Genomic DNA, 20,190 nt, shown 5'->3' with positions numbered 1-20,190 from the left:
AAAAATATTTATGTAAAGGAATGTTATTTTTAAAAATTATTTTACAAAAATGTCTATAATTTAAAACATAATTAAATAAAGGGTGGCAAAAAAGGGGAACCGTATTGGGCCTGGAGAGGGAACTTGAGGTCCAGGACTTGCATAGTCTACCAATCTGTTATCAATTACATGTTTGCGTTTCTTTTAAGAGAAGAATACCATTCTTCATTTGAGCATTATGACCAACAACAATCACACCAACTAATGTCACATTTTCTCTAGTATTTCATCTAAACGGTTGATCTATGAAACTATTAAAAATGTTAATATCAATCAATGTGACCAAACGATAATAAAACCAAGGATGAAAAAATGAAACATTGCTCTTTAATTTTTAATTTTTAATTTTTATAACAAGGGTTGCAGACATACAGACTCGATCTTCAAAGATCCCTTGCGAGAGATGAAATAAATGCCATTTAAAGCTGCAAAAATCATTGGCAAAATACTTGGTGTATTCACCATTTATCATGGTTGGGAACTACAATACTCTTTGTTTCTGTGTCAAAACTTCAATCATCAAAATCTCAATACAAACTCTCAAACTACGCTAAAACTACATAACTGTAGTAGTTATATTTGATTGCTCTGGCCTTTTGCAAATGAACCACACAAAATCAATGACCTACCTCAAGTCCCTTAGGCCTTACCCCTCGGCATCCAGTCGCTCCGGCTCAGCCATTGTCTACTGCCCACACAAATCCTTTCAGGCACGGCTTATCCCTCTTTAACTTTTGATTCTTATTGTTGCTGTTTCATATTTTCTGCCGCAACGTTTTGCGGGAAAACTTCCTCTTTTTCGATAGTCCCCTTTGCTTTTCATCTCTCTTCCTCTTCTTTGTTTCTTTTTGGAATGACTTTCCAACTAAGGAAGGTTGTTCTTTCAGTGCAAAGCTCTTCGCAACATGCCCCAAGTGAAGTTTCTTCACCATGAAAATTCTCTTCAGCTCACCACGATGGGCGGCATATGCTCGGACCCAAGAGCAAAATGTGGTTATGGCCAGTTTCTTCATCCTTGGCTATACACATAAATATGAAAGGAAAAAACACTAAATTCAGAATCCATGAAAAGCAACATGCTAATTTGCAAAAGATGGAATATTCAATCATCCTAATATACCCATACTGACGGACTCATTGATAAAAAATTAGCAACTATTATTATACCTCGGCCAGTATAAATGCTTCAAGTGCCTTCTGCAGAAGTAGTACCCAGGGATGAGACTCCAAGTCGAGAACCTTCTTGACATGGCGTTTCTCATTGTACAATGGAAAACTATCCAATACTTTAAGGAGGGGATACTCAGTTAGTGATATGCCATGTTTCTCCAAGTCCTGTAAATAATCCATTTCAACCGGTTGCAAAAATAACAATGAATCTCCTCTTTCACCCAGGCGAGCAGTTCTACCAACCCTGCATCAGGATCAAAGAGAGCATTAAGCTCCTATGGAACAAGACACAACATGAAAAAGAAACACTATTTGGGCTGGATTTTACATATTCTTAAGACCCGGGCTGGGGAATTCTCGCATGCTCAGAAATAAAATTGTATGACAATGAACCCTAAATGAAATTTTAACCTCTAACCAGAGAACAGTATTCCAGGGAGCCCAATCAGATCTGGGCTATGCGTGCTTTATTTTTCAAAAAAGATTGGAAAATTTACAATACCCCGGTTCTAAGATGTAGTCAACCAGATAAGAATCTGATGTGGTCTCAACAATTATGAATCTCATGTGAATAATATGAGCATGTAAACAGTACGAGGCATATTATATCATGACATTTGCCCATCGCCTTCCAAGTGGGCATTCGTCGAATTGTCATATTTGTTTGGATAACAAGATATCAAACAACAAAATTATAGGCACCATTAATAGTTGCCCAGAGAGTCTAAATCGGTGAAAACCAAAGAAAATCTCAAAACAATGAAGTCATACCTGTGCACGTATTCTGTGGCCTCTCCTGGAGAATCATATTGTATGATGAATCGAACTTTTGGAAAATCCAAGCCTCTAGCAGCAACATCTGTGGACAAGAGAAGAGCCAATTTTTCTGTTTTAAAAGCCTGAAATGCGGTTCTTCTATCCTCCTGCTTCATATTCCCATGTAACCGAAGAGCTTTGCATCCAACAAACATCTGTCTAAGTTGTTCTTCTGGCTGTGGATGAGGTGTGAATTTGAACTCGCTTAGAAGAGAATAGTGAAAATCTACAGCATCACATGTTGAAAAGAATACCACAATCTGTAGAATGAGCATGTGAGTGAACTTAGGCATACTAAAGCATAAAAAGAAGAAAGCTTTTAAGCCATAAAAATACTCTTGTATAAACAATCTGGAAGAAAAAGGCAGCAGTGACCTTATTTTAGACAGTAAATTATAAAGGAAATCTGGAAAGCACTATACAGTTCTTTTTTTTCTTCTTTTTTTTAAAATTTTATTCATCAAATGCAATAGGCGAAACCCATGTACACAGGATGTACACAAAAGAAACGCCTAAATACATTCTAATACTAGAAAAACAAGGACAAAAACTCAAGGACAGCCCCTCCATCAAGTACAATAGCAGAAAACCAACTAAACAAGGAACACAAAAAAAATTTCCAGAGTTCTTCTACATTGTGTTCCCTATTATTAAAACACCTCTCATTCCTTTCCAACCAAATCCACCACATAATGCATAAAGGAATCACCTTCCACACAGCTGCCACTTGAGAGAGTATGAAGTCTAGTCCAACATGCGAGTAAATCTACCACTGCTTTTGGCATAACCCAGGTCAGTCCGGATCTTCTAAACACACCATCCCATAACACTTTAGCCACATCACAATGTAGAAGTAGATGATCCACTGATTCCGCAGCTTTCTTGCACATGAAGCACCACTCCATAACAATCATTCCACGCTTTCTCAAATTGTCAATTGTCTGAATATTCCCAATTGCTGCTATCCATACAAAAATAGCAACCTTTGATGGAACATGAGCCTTCCAAATACTCTTCCAAGGAAAGGATATGTAACGCTGATCAGAAAACATCTTATAATATGATCTAACACAACTTTTTAGATGCTGTATATCTCCAGTAAATTTGATCCCTCTCATGTTGTCTATATCCACTGAATACAACAATCTGAAAAAATCAGTAACCTCCTCAATTTCCCAATCCTGGACAGGTCTGAAAAATCTAACATCCCAATGCACTTCTCCATTAGAGTAACTCATCAACTCTGAGATTGAGGCCTGCTGATTAACACCAACCTGAAAACAGCCGGAAAAGCTCTAAACAGTGCATTCTCACTACACCAAACATCAAACCAGAATCAAACTCTTGAACTATCACCTACCACAAATTTGACTTGTTTCACAAAATTATCCCATCATTTTCTAATAAATTTCCATAAACTCACACCATAAGTCCCCCTACTCTCCTTAGTGCACCATCCCCCCCCCCCCCCCAACCACTCCCATACTTCCGAACAATCACCCCCCTCCACAACACTTCCTCTTCCCTATGATATCTCCACAACCACTTCCCCAACAACGCCTTATTAAAACTACACAAATTACGAACCCCCAAGCCTCCATCAGCTATGGGACAGCAAACTTTTTTTCCAGCTTACTAAAGGAATCTTATTCACCTCTCCCAAACCATCCCACAAAAATGCTCTATACAACTTTTCAATACGAATAACCACTCCAACAGGTAAAGGAAACAATCAAAGAAAGTAAGTTGGGATATTAGAAAGAGTACTCTTTATAAGGGTGATTCTACCCCCTTTTGAGAAATACAACATTTTCTACACTGCCAACCTTTTCTCAATCTTCTCAACCACCTGATCCCAAATATAGTTTGCCTTGAACGACGCCCCCCAGCAAGAGACCCAAATATTTCATAGGCAAATAAGCAACTCTACACCCCAATAATTCCACCAAATAGTTAATATTATGCACATCTCCCACCAGGACCAACTCTGATTGACCCAAGTTCACCTTTAGCCCGGATACGGCTTGAAAACATAACAAGACAGCCCTCAAAGCTTGAATCTGTTCCCCAACAGCATCACAAAAAATAAGAGTATCATCAGTAAAAAGCAAATGTGATATAGAAATGAAGCCGTTATTATTAGTTCCCACCGAGAAACTTGATATAAAACCTCCTCCTACCACGGCCTCCACCATAGGGCTCAAAACCTCCATAACAAGAACAAATAAAAATGGAGATAACGGATCCCCTGTCTCAATCCTCTAGAACTTTGAAAATAACCACAAGGCTGCCCATTAACTAAAACTGAAAACCGAGCAGTCGAAATACAATGTCTGATCCAACCACACCACTTGTCACCAAAACCACATCTTCTAAGCATGTAGAAGAGAAAATCCTAGTTTACGTGATCGTACGCCTTTTCCATGTCCAGCTTACAAAGAACCCCCAGAACACCCTCCCACATCCGACTATCTAAATACCCATTCGCAATCAAGCACAAAATCAATGATTTGCCAGCCTCTAACAAATGTATTTTGGTGTTTAGAAATAATCTTATCCATCACCTTGCTCATTCGATTCGCCAAAACCTTCGAACTTATCTTATAAATTCCACTTACCAAACTAACGGGACGGAAATCCTTCAACTCTGAAGCACCCACTCTTTTAGGGACGAGAGCGATAAATGTGGCATTCATTGACTTCTCAAACTTTTGATAATCATAAAATTCTTGTAGAATCTGCATCACCTCCTCTCGCGCAATTTTTTTTGATAAGTAAACCTCCTCTCACACAATCTCCAAATAATCTTTAAAAAAAGCCATTGAAAACCCATCCGGGCGAGGAGCTTTGTCTCTTCTCATCCCACATACCACCCGATGCACCTCAAGCTCTTCAAACGGCCTCTCTAACAAGCTTGTTGTAAAAGAATCCACAGCCTCAAAATTCAAGCCATCAATTTTAGGTCTCCAATCTACCATCTCAGTTAGGAGGGTACCATAAAACTGCACAACATCATCTTGAATCTCATCAAGTGTAGAGAGCACATTATTATCAGCTTTAATCATCTCAATAGCATTGTTACGCCTATGAGAGTTAGTCATTTTATGAAAGAAACTAGTGCACTTATCCCCCTCTTTAAGCCGTAGAACTCTCGATTTATGCTTCCAAGATATTTCTTTTTTTTTATAAGTAACTTCCAAGATATTTCTTCCATCAAAAGTACCCTCTCAAGTTCTAACACCACTTCTTTCTTTCTTAACAAAGACTCCTCACTTTCCCCCTCAACCTCCAAGGCCTGTAGCTCCTCCAAAAGAGATTTTTTCTACAGCTCTACATTCCAAAAAACTTCCTTGTTCCACTTCTTCAAATCAGCCTTCAAAACTCTGAGTTTACTTACCAAAACAAAGCTAGGAGTCCCCACAATTTGATAAGACTGCCACCGGCTTCTCACCTTGTCTACAAAACCCTCAACTTCAAGCCACATATTCTCACACTTAAAATAATGTCTACCCTCATGTATACCCCCACAATCAAGTAAAATAAGTGATCAAAACATACCCTTGGCAATCTTTTCTGACATAACTCCAGATAATGAGTCTCCCAAGAAGAAGAGACTAAGGCTGTGTTTGGTTGCAAAGCTCAAATGAACTTAGTCTAATTTTAAGCTGAGTCTAACATTCAAACACCTTACTCTCAAATTACTAAACTCATCTCAACTCAAAACCTCCTTACATGTGAGACCCGCAATCTTTTTCAACTTAACACGTCTTTATACATGGGACCCACAACCTTTTTCAACTTCACATAAAAAGTATTAAACTCATCTTAAAATTTAAACACACTTTAAACTCAGTTTAGATGAGCCACACATAACTCCCTCCACTACTCAACTCACTACTATTCATAAAGAACTTAAGCTCAACTCAACATCCTAACACAGCCTAAGAATCTATCCAGCCTTGAACCTCCTCTATTAATTAGACCACGTATATTCTCCCCCCACTAAAGGCAGATCCAGTAATTCCAAATCAAATATCAGCTGAGAAAAATCCTCCATGGCTGAAGACATAGAAGAATTACCCGACCTCTCACTTGGATAACGAATTATATTAAAATCCCCACATATGCAATCCCACAAATAGAACAATCCAGACAATTCATCCCACAACAAATATCTATCTCGATCCCTATTTGGCCCATAAACGCTTGCCAATGCCGATTTCCACCGATTTTCTATATTTTTTAAAACACAAGCCACCGAGAAAACTCCAACACAATCCTCCACCACCTCAACAATTCTCTTATCCCACATCACCAATACACCAGCTAAGGCACCCAAAGAAGCTAAGTAGGTCCAACCAACATATGAACATCTCCACAAGCTACAAATGATACTTCTATCCACAAAATTCAATTTGGTTTCTTGGAGGAAAACAACATCAACCTTCCAACTACGAATGAGAGATCTAATGTGAAGACGTTTATTTTTTTTTTTATAAGTAGACATATTATATATATATATATATCAAAAGGAGTAACCAAGTACACTAAATGTATACAAGAGAACACCTTGCCCATAATAGAAAACCACTAATAACCCAAAAAGCCAGTGAAAAACAACCCAAAATACACCAACCCCGACCCCAAACCCTTGCTTCCCGTAGAACTAAAAAGTCTATCCAAAAACCCCACTCTAACCCCTTGTTTTCCCGTCTTCACAATGCCCTACCTTTAGACTTCCCTCTAGATGAGCTACCACCCTTAACGTCATAGTTGATTCCCAAAAAAAGGCACTGTAACTCTCTGCTTTTCTTGAAACTTGATTTGGTTTCAAGTGCGTGGCTTGCCTCGATCGCAGTGATTAGTTCTTTAAACTAGTCTTCACATCCTCCATGTGAAATTCCCACGAACTGTTGAATCTCGTTAACTTTAGGCAAAATCCAATCTGCTATTGGAGGAAGAGAGACCAGGGGAGCCACAATATCCCCAGACACAGTATCCACCTACACCAACGCCAAATCCATATTAGCGGGTCCTATCACCATTTTCCTTCAACTCCGACGAGAGAGCCATATTCTCTTCGAATACAGAAGTCAATTGAGGCGAATGACATTCCATTGCATTGATTCCCCCTTACATTCCAAGACAAGGTTTTAGACTTCATTAACTGAAGAGGAATCTCTCCCTTTTAATCTATCCCTCCCCATAATTCCCTCCTTATTATCATAGTTAATTGAGCAATGCAAGCATTTTAACTCTCTCTCCTTCCTCATAGCTGACTTCATGGACGTGGATCAACCAGCTTTTATGGCTACTTGGAGAGCCTTAAATTGTTTTTCATACCCTTCACATGATAATCCCACACAAACCTGTATCTCCTCCACTTTGTTTACCACCCAATCTGAGATTTCCTTCGAAGCAATCCGAGGGGGAAGCATTCATAAAGGCGTCGGACTACCCAGTTCCTCCTCAACACTGACTACTTCAACTTCATCCATCTATATATTAGAATCCAACCTCTCATTCTTAGATAAACGGCCCCACTGTAAAGTCTCATCTGCATCATTCAAACTAGTCTCAGTTTCTTCCTCAAAATCTGCATCCGACTCCCACTGTCAACTCCCCTCGATAGCCAAGAACTGCTTCAACAGACTAGCCAGCGTCCACAAGATTTATCTCGTTACCTACAGAATCCAAACCCTCTGCACTACCTTCAAATTTCTCCACAATTTCCCCCTCCTCATTTTCCGGCACCTGAGGCACCACCACTACACCACCAGAAACTTTGAATGTACCCGTTGAACTTTTCTATGCCAGAACTAGGACCGTCGACTCGAGTATCGGCACCGATACAGATGCGGTAACCTTATCCGAAATTTTCGAAATATCGAAAACCTTTCGTTTCTCCTTCCAGACCATTACCTGGCTTCCACTTGGGCCTGACCTAGTCTCTTTATTCTTTCCCTTCAGCTCTTCACTTCCCAAACCACCCACTACGTAGCCCAACCCACTCCCCTTCTCATTAACCACTTTTTTCCCCTTATCAAACTTAAAATAAAATGGGCATAGCTCTCCCAGCTCGACCCACTCCAAAATACTCTCCACCTTATTTTTTATATCCACCAGATAATCCATCAAGCCCACCAACGACAACTCTTCATCTTCCCTAAGCGACATTGTGCTATGAGACTATTCATCTCCTTTGAGGAGATGAACAGTCTTCTTTTCCAAGATAGAACGCGACTGCGATCTTCCATCCCTTCCACTTGCCTCCCGTATCTTCTCCAATCTTTGTTGCGGTGGTTTCTTCAGAGCCTCCATATGCGATTCCTTCCGCCCAACAGACACCATAGTAGAGGAACTAGGTTTTTCATGAGCTCTATTTCTGTCGCCCGAAGCAGAGGAAGACGAAATTACTCCAAACTTCCTCCAGCCCTCTCCCTTCGAACATTCTGGCACAACAATCGACCCATGCCTCTTATTATGCTCAAACTCAGACATGATAAAAAAAGGACCAAAACTGTTTTGATTCCTCTGCACTACCAAGACTTGATTCTCTTTCCTGTGAGTTCTGAAAAACTCAAAAGAACTCCCTCCACACGCCCCCACCACTGAAGCCAACCAATCCATCATTGCAGCATCAATGGAAATAAACTTGACAACCCAACTACTACTCTCCATAATTCTCCACCACACTAGTGACAAAGAAGGATATACACCAGTAAGTTTTTTATTTTTATTTTTTATTTTTTGTAATAAGTATATACACCAGTAAGTTAACACGTTATTAAACTTTCATACCCACCAAATCCAGTGTAAAGCCGTTTAGGAGATACAAAATCTAAAACCTCACATAATGCATAAACTGGTGAAATGTTTAAAAGTTCAACTGTACTCTTACCTTTTGGGAAGTTCCTCTCTCAAGAAGATCCTTTAGAATGGAAAGAAGTACAGCAAGCCGCAAGCCACAGGACACTGCATAAAAATTCAATCAGAGCCTTTCCATAACAATGTTGTGGAACCCAACTTTGTACATGTATGTACCTTTCACATATCTCTGAACTAATTGAGCTGGAACTCTAAAATCTCCATTTGAAGGGCTCATCATTTTCACGGGATGTTCTAATTCATAATTTGCATCAGATCCCAATGAACCAAAATCTTTAAATGATAACACTGGCTGCATTTTCTTGTAATCAAGGCCGATCATAACAGGATTCTCTAAACTTATTTTGGCAAGATGATTTACTTTTTCATTTAAGGTAGCTGACAATAGAACATTCTGCCTAGGATGATCAGAAATATATGACTCAGCAATCTCCTTGTCAGCGGACGCATCATGCCTTGAACCTAAGATATCTAATATTTCCTCTATTTCTTTCCCAAATCCTAATTCCAAAATCCTGTCAAGACCAGATAAAGCTAATGAAGGCATGAAAAGTGTCAAAAACATCAAAGATTTGGAACAATACCGTAAAAGTTTGGTTGAAAAATAAAATACTAACTACAGATTTTTTAGTGTAAACTATACCTATCTGCTTCATCGAAGATTATCCAACGCAAGTTAGTGTGCAAGAATGATGATGTATGCCTTAAATGGTCCAAAAGGCGCCCGGGAGTTGCAACAAGTATAGATATGCCTGCAACGGACCACATGAAGAATCCAACATATTACTATAGGCTGTGTTCAAATATTCTATAATAGGAGTAAAAACGATTTCTTAAATCATAACTAGACACGATTTCCTACCTTTGCGCAGCCTGGCTTTCTCCTTTGACCTGTTCTCACCACCCATTATATAGCCCGGAACAATCCAATGAAAACGGTGCAATAACTTTTGCAATACTTCATAAACCTGCATGCACAGCTCCCGCGTTGGAACGAGGACCAACGCTGTTACCAGAAGATAATTAAAGGTGAGGTACCCAAAAAAGATATTAAAAAACCTATAATGGTGGTGACAGGTAAGTAGTAGTAGCATGTATTGCTTCTAACAAAATTCCTTACTGCTAAACACTTATTAAAAACTGATGCATGGGGCTTTTTTTACGTTTAAGATAAATATTCCATTAATGACACATAGTGTGTTTCCACAGTACACAAGAAGTATATACGAGATCCACCTAACATGCAAAGGGAAAAAGAGCAAGAAATTCTTGAAAAGTAAAGATAGAAAGAGAAACATCTGGGACCATTATCCAAGAATCTTCAAGACCACATCTTTTCTCTCTCCATAGATACCATAATAGACACTATCGGATCATCTTTTGCAGAATTGCATATTTATGGTTGTCAAACTGCCCTTACATTATGTTAAAAATTCCAAAACCCAAGAAGACATCACCCAACCCATCCCAAAGAGGCCAAAGATCATGTTCCATAGGATGTTAGCAACCTCGCAATGAAAATAATATGATCCACTGATTCTCCACTTTTCTTGCACATCAACAGCAATTAACCACAATTATACCCCGCTTCCTCATGCTGTCCAAGCAGGGGGAGCCTTATTTCTCCAAATAAGCTTCCAAGGGATGGGGCCTCGACATGAATCCCCAATATGTTAGATTACAAACCCTTTGAACCAAGAAAAATAAAATTCCAAACTCATTGTAAAGTTTTTCCCATTGATATGGCTTATTCAGCGATTCAGCAAATCTGACTGGGCGAAAGCAACTAAAAACTCAAATGGCGATTTTCATAACCAAAAATAGAACTACTGATAAGCTAGTTTTCTCCGCACAGTGCCTGGGTTTGAATCCCACGCAGCTCATTTGCGTGTCCCTTGAAAAACATAACAAAGAAAGCTCAACAATAACAACAACAGTAACAGTAACAATAACAATAATAATAATAATAATAATAATAAAATAACATGCACAATTACAGGGCATGAGACTGGGTAACCCTCCATTAATGAAAAAACGTACCAAAAGTCCCATCAGACCGCTGAATACGAGGTTCGTGCTCCTGCAATTGGTGAATAATAGGAGCCAAATACGCAACAGTTTTGCCCGTTCCAGTAGCAGCATTAACAAGTCTAAAAAAATGCTTGATTAAAGAACACAAACACAAACGTCACAACAAAGGAAACAGAAAAGAGCAAGAATAAGGATACACATGACGGCCAGAGAGAATAACTGGAATCGCTTGGGCCTGTACCAGCGTCGGAGCTTCGAAGTCCATCCTTTCTGCTCACAGAAAAGCCGTGTGTTTGCGACAATTAAGCTAATTTAACCCAGAAAATCCAGCATAAAAAAGTTTTTTCTTCCTAAATTTCACAGATATCTCGCAGGGAGAGAGAGAGAGAGAGAGAGAGAGAGAGAGAGACCTCGGAGCTCGTCGCATAAGGTGGCGTGGAGGCCGAGGCTGGAGAAAGAGCATGACGCGAATATCTCGCTTTCCTTGTGTTCTTCCTTGCTCTTTGTCTTTGATTCTTTGCTGGGTTTTTCGCTCTTCTTCGTCGCCATTACTAAAACCTTCTTTTTTCTGTAAAACTTTAGGGCGACCGGAGGCTTTTAAGTACAATCCTGAATTACATACGACGTCGTTCTTATACTTAATTCCGGGTCCGGGTCCGGGTCCGGGTCTTTGACTAACCAGTAACCAACCAACCGGATCCGGGTCTATGAACAGGCCCAGATAAGCCCGGTAATCGTTATGAAGCTGTGAAGACTGCCCGTTTGAAATTAGAGCATTGATCGGGTAAAGCTTTTCATAGCTCTCCCCACTTTCCTTGTACTTGAGATTCCATTAATTATGGAACTCTGATTTTTGGATCTTGGCGCTACTCCTTTTTCCGGTGATTTAGGGTTTTGCAGAATTGTGGATTTGTGAAAACAAATTGCACAGTGGTTTTCGTTTTCTTGTTTCGGTGGATTTAAAGCCCCAGTTGATGGCAACTGAAAATGAAGTTGAAGAAATTGACAGCTTGGAGAGAGGTCTATTGTCCCGTGCTGGTTCTCAGGAGGAGCTGGTAACGGAGGCAGAAGAAGAAACGGTCCTGTATACGGCGTCGTTCCAGGAGATGGAAGAGAATTATGTCAAGTATCAAACTGCTCAGTGGGTTCTCTACTCCTTGCTTCTGATACTGGCCTGGGGAATCGGCTTTTTCATGCTTCTTTATCTACCTGTGCGGAGATATATACTCCGCAAAGATATCGGCTCCAGAAAGCTCTATCTAACTCAAAACTCCATAGTATATAAAGTAAATCAGCAAATCCTCTTCCAATTTGTTTCATTATTTTATACTTTTTTAAGATCACATGCAAATTAACACGAGAATTCAATTCGATGAAATGTATTTACTTATATCAGTTATGGTGGTCGAATTTCTTCGCAGAGTTCTTTTTAGTACTCAGCAACATGTTGTCTAATCTGTGGATTTTTGTTTCATCGTTTTTCACGTAAAGGGATTATTAGTGACTTGTGAAAATTGTTCAGTCCTATCTGATGGAGTTTGGATGCCATTAAGTAATACTGTTTCTTTTGGTCAGGTCACAAAGCCAGTACCATTTCCATGCTTTGGAGTGTTGAAGAAAGAGAAGCATGTCTTGTTACCTTCAGTTGCCGACCTTGTCATTGAACAAGGTAATGTGTTGGCACTATACTTCTACATTATCTCAAATTCGCGACAAATTTTATCAAAATACTGCGGTTGATTGATTTTACAAACTAGGACTTTAAGTAGGATTAAGTAATTGCTAATTGCCCGAGGGGTTGACTCAAGTGGTAAAGGCCAAGGCTTAGGGGTATGCTACCCCCAAGTCTAAGGTTCAAATCTCCTTGAGCACAAACAATTTTTAGGGGCCATCGGACTGGGGGATTTTTTCCTTGAATTTCCCAAGTGCACTTGTGGGAAACTTCTTGCCGAGGGCCTATGCACCATCGGGATTAGTCAGGATGTTGTTCCTAGACACCCGGTGCCATTCAAAAAAGAGAAAGTAATTGCTAATTGCTATGTATTGGCCCAAAAGATAGAGAGAAAAAAGATCAAATATTGGCTAATGAGGAGTGACTTCCCAGCTCACGGTATACTGGAATAGTTAGAATTACAAGACGATAGCAGTTTATATTGTCAGAAAATTTAAATTTGGTTGACTCTGACCTACCGGTTGTTACAAATTGAGTTGGTAGAACCTGGCTGCTCATGAATGGACAGACCTTCAACTGTTCTTGCAGCTTTTACCCTTCAGATCTAGGTGCATACATAATACATATATCTGGGAATTTAAATTTACAACCTAGGTTCTCGAGTACATTTTTGCTGGTAACATTTTGGAAATATTTATTTTTATTATCAGGATATTTGCAATCCCTCTTTGGTGTCTACTCTCTTAGAATTGAAAATGCTGGTGTAAGACGGCCTCCAAGTGATGATGTTCAAATCCAGGGAGTTGCAGATCCAAGCGCTTTCAGAAAGGTATTTCTTGTTACATATCACCTTTGTCTGGTGACTTCAGGTTGATGGATACAAATTCCTCTGTCTCCCTTGGTGCCCTTTTCAGGCTGTTCTTATTCATCTCGCGAATATGAGAAGTGAGGTTTTCTCTAGACCGGTTTCCACAGTTGAAGACACTCCCAATCTAAGGGTAGGTCATTCATGATATGCTTAGATACTGCTGGATACAATTACAAGCTCAATTTTTGGTCTGATAATAATTTAAATTATGTTTGTATTTTTCAACACTTCATCTCTTTCTCTCTCTCCATTCTTTTAATATATGTCTCTTTGCATGGACTGCAGGGGTCCCCATCAAAATCTTTAAGGCACGATTCTTTTCCTCATTTTGGGGAGCAAGTACTACTACAAAAACTGGAGGAGGTTGGAAATTCAGTGAAGGTAGAAAACCAGAACAAAATCCTATTTTCTATAAGTTTGGAATGCTCCCTATTCTTATCATATGTATTCTATCACAGAGAATTCAAACCTTAATTGAGGACCAGCAGTCTCAAACATCAGAACCAATAGATTGAGGTAAGTGGGCTCATAATGCATATTAGAATGACTATTTTTCTTGCATTGTACCATGCTTTGTTAGACATTTCTTTATGCAGAAGCTGAATCTGTTGAATAATAAACTCATTGACATGCATGTATCACCAACTTCAAGTCTACCAAAAAATAAATCATGACAAATTTCTAAATGCATCACTCTCTGGCTAATCCTTTTCATCCGCACTCACTTATCTTTCAAGTGAGTTTGGGCCTTCCATTGAATGGGCAACCTCCTGGATTGGTTATTCATCTATGGCACAGTTTCAAGAATCCCAAGAATTCAACATTTTAATTTTTGCATCATTATTGTAACAATTTTTATTCAAGTAGGATTTAACTTATCCGGTTATTGTCTATTGGCTGATTGGGACCTCCCCATGCTTTGTAAAATGGAATTCAGATTGTAAATACACTTGAGAGAATTCTCATGTTGAAGAAGCTTGTTGTGTATGGACAAACTTCAGCGGATTCATTTAGCTACTGACAACTTCAAAATAGACATGAACTTGACAAAAGTTTAAACTAGCAGGACTTGTACTACCTTGTACCCCACTCTACCTTTGCTTACACAGAGGTTGAGATTATTTATGTGGTTTCTTGAATACTATTATAATTGGTTTGCTTTGTGCTTTTTTCTCCCTATTTTTTTTTTTTTGTGTTGGCAAACCGGTTATAATTCCAAAATGGGAAACAAGAGAGATTATTGATGTCCATGTTGACCTAGATCTTGATCTGCAATGCAGGATTCAAAGTGACACGTAATATCGTATCAGGTCTTTTAAACTGAGAACACATTTTTGTATTTGCTCCTTTGAGCTACCATTAGAGCATTGGCAATGGCCTAGTCTAAAATTTAGCTAGAATGTTAGATTTTGGCTATAATATGGACTTGTAGTTAGATTAGTCCACATTGGACTAGCTATCTTAAAGTCCAAATAATAATAAAATATTATATATTTTAATATTTTTTTTTTTTATATTTTACAAATACATTTGATATATTAATTAATAACTTTATTAATAAATAAAATTATTATTTTTCAATTATTTTTTCTCTCAACCTAATTATTCAATAAATATATTTTGTCAACCATTCACCCAACAATCACATATACAAACATACCAACATTTCTTCTACCCAACATTTACATTTAGAATTGTGGTTGAATCCAACAAACATGCCAAAACAGTTCATAAATTATCCAAAACAGTTCACAAATTGCTAAAACAGTCCATAAATTATCCAAAACAGTCCAGAAAATTCCAAAACAGTCCACAAATTGCCAAAGCAGTCCACTAATTACCTCAAAACAGTTCACAAATTGCTAAAACAGTCCATAAATTATCCAAAACAGATCACAAATACCCAAAACAGTCCACAAATTGTCAAAGTAATCCACTAATTACCTCAAAACAGTTCACAAATTGCTAAAACAGTCCATAAATTATCCAAAACAGATCACAAATACCCAATACAGTCCACAAATTATCCCAATACAGTCCACAAATGAGCTAAAACAGTCCACAAATTATCCCAAAAACAGTTCACAAATAGCCAATACAGTCAACTAATTACTCCATATCAGATCACAAGTACATATATAGTCCACTAATTACTCCATATCAGATCACAAGTAGCCAATACAGTCCACTAATTACTCCATATCAGATCAGAAGTAGCCAAAACTGCTAAAAAATCTTGAGTTGAATATGGCCGAAATACTGCTGCTGCATGGCATTCATGCCACTTAGATCTAGCAGCATCATCTTTGCCTCAAACTTCCTCATGGAATGTTGCAGTATCTTAGCATCATCAAGTATCTCAGCATCATATTGCATAAACAAAGGAAATTGAATAATGAAAACCAAAGGAATAAGAGGTACAAGGGTTATTTTGTAATCTGAAAATTTTAAAACAGCATACATCCATTCCATAATATATATGATATTATATATTGTCCATAAGCAGCAAACATCCATTTAGTGGGGTATCTATTTTCAGAGAATGCACATAGAAGAGAGAGAGAAGAATGTGAACAAATACCAATAATAATTTCTAGGTAGTTTGAAAAGAAATGGAAAATATAAGCACAAAAACTCCAACATGGGTAAGTTGGGTAAGTTTCTAGGATTTTCCACTCTTAATTCAGTGATGATTAATTAACAACAACTGCCTACTTTCAATAAAGTCCATTAAGTTTCATTTCCTCTTGGCAGGTAACTCTGTGTTCTTGTTTGCAAAGAAGAACAGCAAACAACTTTTATTCCTCATCTGTTATGCAAAGAACAGCAAACTCATCTCTGTTTTTGGTTGGATGTGTTGGTGTTAATGTTCTACTCAATCTAAATCAATATTATCTAAACAATAATAGGCATGCTCACAAATCAATATTATCTACTCATCTCTTTTTTATCAGTAGCAAATCATGTTATACATGCAGAAAATATTAGGATTTAGCTTCTACACATAAAGAAATGCATACATACCCACATACATATACTTGTTTTTTTATAAGTGTCTTAACAATTGTAACAAATAATATATGTGGTGTTTTCGGGATCAAATCGTATTGAAAGCAACTATCGATCAAGATAGCCACAAACGTTAATGTAGCATCCAAGCCATTACCCACATAAATATACTACTACATACACACATAAAACAACGGATTGTAGTTACCAAACCAAGCAACCAACTTCAGAAAACAGCAACAACAACAACAACAATACAGAACCAAGCAACCAACTTCAGAAAACAGCAACACCAACTCTAATAACTACAACAGATTGTAGTTACCGAAAACACAAATTCAAAAAAAAATACGGCCTCTCAGCTCTAAGAATCTGAAAGGAGGTTTGGCTGGACACGAATTCATACTCAAAATACTCAATACACAAATTCATACTCATTTCACAAATTCACAAATTACTCAATAAAAATTCATCAATACAAATCAGCAACGATAATAACCTTCTGTCCCACAAATTCATACCCATTTCACAAATTCACAAATTCATACTCAAAATCGACAATGAAAAGCTTACCCAAATAAAGTTTTGGTAGTCTTACCAACCCAAACCGAGAGAGAGTGTCGCGTTCTTGAGCCAAGCCGACAGAGAAAGCGAGAGGGGAAATTGCACAACCGTTGAAGATCGACCCACGAAAGGAGAGAAAATCGATTGAGGGAGAGGAGTTTCAGAAAAAGAAAATGGCAAACGGAGAGAAGAGCGAGAGAGAGAAGCCGCGATGGAGCTGCAAAAAAAAAAAGGGCGAGGGAAAGGGGAAAAGACGAGATGCAAAGGTTAGACGAGGGCGAAGAGACGAGGGCGAGACGAGGGCAAATAGACGAGGGGGTGAGACGAGGGCAAATATGAGGGAAATGGAAAACACGAGAGCGGAAACAATAAAATACATGTTTGCTCCTTCTACAAGTACTCGCCAAATATAGCGAGCGTGGGGATTTTACTGTAGCTAAAATTAGAAAAATATGACTTTGCCGATTTCAATGCCAGAGATTTTATCTCAAAATCAGATGCAAATTAGACTTTAACTTGGCAATGGCTAGTCCATTGCCAGTGCTCTTAGAGGAGTGATATCTTAGACCCTACAATAGTTGTTTGATTTCAATTGAGTTGCATTTGTTTCCATGTGTATGTTTATGGGAAGGGTTGGACTAGTCTTACCAACTAGATGATCATTAGGTTTTATGTTATCATTGACAGGCCGAAATGTTACCTTTTCCATATATCTTAAATCATCCATTGAGAGGTCTCTGAATGTTTTTATGCACTTTGATTATTATTTATTCTTTTAAATCTCAGCTACCTTCTAAAATCCTTGGAGATTGTGTTGTGTCCAACTTATGTTCTATACTTTGATGCTCTCAATCCCACTAAGAGCAATGTTGAATGTGGAAGCTGTAATTTTGTCAAAAACTGCTAATTCGTATAGAGCCATCGAACCAGCCCTACCAAAAACTAGAGCTGTATGCATTATATGGATAGACAGCAAATGACCTAGATTGTTAATGTTGTGTTTCGTACACCTTTAGGCCGGGTTCCAGCAACTCGGATCTTGGGCCTTTCACCTGCACACTTAAGAAAACACAGAGAGTGGGGGGCTTGGTGGAGGCCGGGGAGTCTCCGATGCTTAAGTCAGTATATCTCTCTAGTAGTTTGTGCAAGAGCTTTCAAGAATCAGAGAGAGTTCTTCGTACTTGAGTGGTAGGTTTTATACTAGGTTTTTGGGCAGGGACAGCCCATACCTTGCCTCAAAGAGTTCATGTCACTTCAACTGTTCATCTAGTCAAAATCCTATAATGCGGCGTGACTCATGGGATGGCTCCATTAATGCGGCGTAGAGTTCGGGGAGTGGCGTCTTTAATGCGGCATGGCTCCCTAACTTACTTTATCCCGCAAATGTTCATTGTTAAGCCTCTTCATCTCTGTTGTCAGGAGATCGAGTGTTCCTCGTATCTCTCGCCCACCTGCCTGCTCAGGTTCTCGAGGGTTGGGTGCCATTGGGGGGTGTAAAGACGGCGAGTCTCATCTACCTCTACCATCTGCTTTTCCCACACGATGGTTGCTTCCTTGGTGGGTTTTGCTCGTGGGTCGAGTACTCTGTAGAGGCCCATTGACTCCTTTTAGAGGAGGGTTGTTGGGCCTAATCGGGCTCTCTCCCTCTTCCCTAGAGATCCCTCATGGGCTCGCTATATGAACCAATTGGGGAATCCCCTTGCATGGATCATTCAATACCACACTCTTGTTTTCACTCCTAGGCAGTGCATCCCTTTTCTATGGTATTGTGATGTGGATGTACATATATATCATCATCATCCTTGTTGGCTTAAAAAGAACTCAGGATCTAATATCAACAGCCTTGTACAATATATGAACATAACAAATAATTGGTTTTTTGGGTGGCCTTATGGAATGCTGTCCTCATTTCCATGCCCAAGTAACTGTTCTTTTTCTTTGATGGGTATTATATAAAAATAACTAATCTCTGATATTGCAGTGCTCTTGGTGGCTTCCTTCAATTGGATGATTATCTTTCGTCCATTAGATAATGGCCTGTCGAGCTTGGAGATAGAAGTTGGTCATAGATGGAAATAGGGTACGTGAATGTTGATACACTCGGCCTTGTAATGTTGAGAATTTTGATGCGAATTTGATTTCTTGTGTCTTTGACAACTTTTTCCTTTCCTATGAATATTGTTTCTTATAATTACTAGGGTGAAGGGCACGTGGGAGGGATATGCTTGACTTCCCTTGTTTGATGTACTTGATTTCTTTTGTGTGGTTGTCAAAGAATTAAATGTAAAGGAATTAATTAGAAGACATTGAAGAAGTATTTTGCCATTGATTTTCAATATGCATTTTACCAAAACAGAAAAAAGATCAAGACCAACGAACATTACATATAGAATACAATACATCACCCAATAACTAATAAATATTAAATACCATTGTCAAGTCCTTATTGTCGTCTAAGCTCCTCTATGCATTTGATGACAATGTGATCTACATCAATGGTTGTAGGTGCCTTTGATCAGCAAGCAATTTGTAAGTCTCCAAGCCCTAATCTTTCGTTAAAATGTTTGTACATGTCTTTGATCCTGAATTGAACACTCTAACTAGTCAAACTAAAGTATATCTTTCTTTTCTAAATAATTCAGCCAACTCTACTAGTTAAGACTGAAGACGAAAATAATTGAATTTCAACAATTCTTGTGAAGATTTACTATTACTATTTTCTTGCATCCAACTCTATTATACAAAAAAATAGTTTTATTTGAAGGCCTTTACATCACACGCCATACAAAATCATAAAAATGATTAGATCAAAACAAGCACGTCAATATCGAAGCATCAATTTGGCCAACCCAACTTAATCTACATTGCCAATTTGCAATGTGATAGTCATTAGCCACTAAAGGTCAAAATAGTCAACACACCTAACATGCATTGATACGCATTTTAGCCCACTGGGCTGTTTTCTTCCCCTATGATCGTTGATGGTTGTCAAGGTGTCGTTCGCTTTTTTGAGCTCCTCCGAAAAACCTTTTTCACTTGAAACTTGGCCGTTGGGCCTTTCTATGTGTAAGCTGTTGTTCTGAGAGATTTTTGAGGTATCATCCCTAATTTATCTTATTTAATTATGAGGAAT

At 38.5% G+C, this 20,190-nt stretch overlaps 2 protein-coding genes and 1 non-coding gene across 5 annotated transcripts; 1 reads left to right on the top strand and 2 right to left on the bottom strand.

The window, feature by feature from the left end:
- Positions 1 to 465: 465 nt before the first annotated feature.
- LOC108979577 (DEAD-box ATP-dependent RNA helicase 17-like) lies at positions 466 to 11,505 on the bottom strand. 2 transcript variants are annotated; one of them, XM_035693242.1, is made up of 10 exons: positions 11,355 to 11,505; positions 11,142 to 11,214; positions 10,954 to 11,063; positions 9,776 to 9,919; positions 9,557 to 9,665; positions 9,070 to 9,428; positions 8,927 to 9,000; positions 1,981 to 2,285; positions 1,207 to 1,453; positions 466 to 1,058 (listed from the first exon to the last, which is right to left on the bottom strand). In XM_035693242.1, exons 1-10 carry the CDS (start codon positions 11,491 to 11,493, stop codon positions 795 to 797), a joined length of 1,824 nt encoding a protein of 607 aa, XP_035549135.1. In that variant the 5' UTR covers positions 11,494 to 11,505; the 3' UTR covers positions 466 to 794. The 2 variants fall into 2 exon arrangements, with proteins under 2 accessions (XP_035549135.1, XP_035549140.1); XM_035693247.1 differs by having other exon boundaries at positions 1,981 to 2,201.
- Positions 11,506 to 11,707: 202 nt separating this feature from the next.
- On the top strand, positions 11,708 to 19,371 carry LOC118344063. Of its 2 annotated transcripts, none has more exons than XM_035683883.1 (7): positions 11,708 to 12,230; positions 12,520 to 12,613; positions 13,327 to 13,445; positions 13,531 to 13,614; positions 13,770 to 13,865; positions 13,943 to 14,000; positions 19,039 to 19,371. In XM_035683883.1, exons 1-6 carry the CDS (start codon positions 11,919 to 11,921, stop codon positions 13,997 to 13,999), a joined length of 762 nt encoding a protein of 253 aa, XP_035539776.1. In that variant the 5' UTR covers positions 11,708 to 11,918; the 3' UTR covers position 14,000; positions 19,039 to 19,371. The 2 variants fall into 2 exon arrangements, with proteins under 2 accessions (XP_035539776.1, XP_035539797.1); XM_035683904.1 differs by lacking the exon at positions 19,039 to 19,371 and adding an exon at positions 14,422 to 14,642.
- LOC118344356 lies at positions 16,559 to 16,691 on the bottom strand. Its single transcript, XR_004798135.1, has one exon. It is a non-coding gene; the product is annotated as a small nucleolar RNA snoR80 (small nucleolar RNA).
- Positions 19,372 to 20,190: the final 819 nt, after the last annotated feature.

Source organism: Juglans regia, chromosome 1 (genome assembly GCF_001411555.2).
Source record: "Juglans regia cultivar Chandler chromosome 1, Walnut 2.0, whole genome shotgun sequence".
Taxonomy (NCBI): domain Eukaryota; kingdom Viridiplantae; phylum Streptophyta; class Magnoliopsida; order Fagales; family Juglandaceae; genus Juglans; species Juglans regia.
This window is presented reverse-complemented; position numbering and strand designations above follow the sequence as displayed.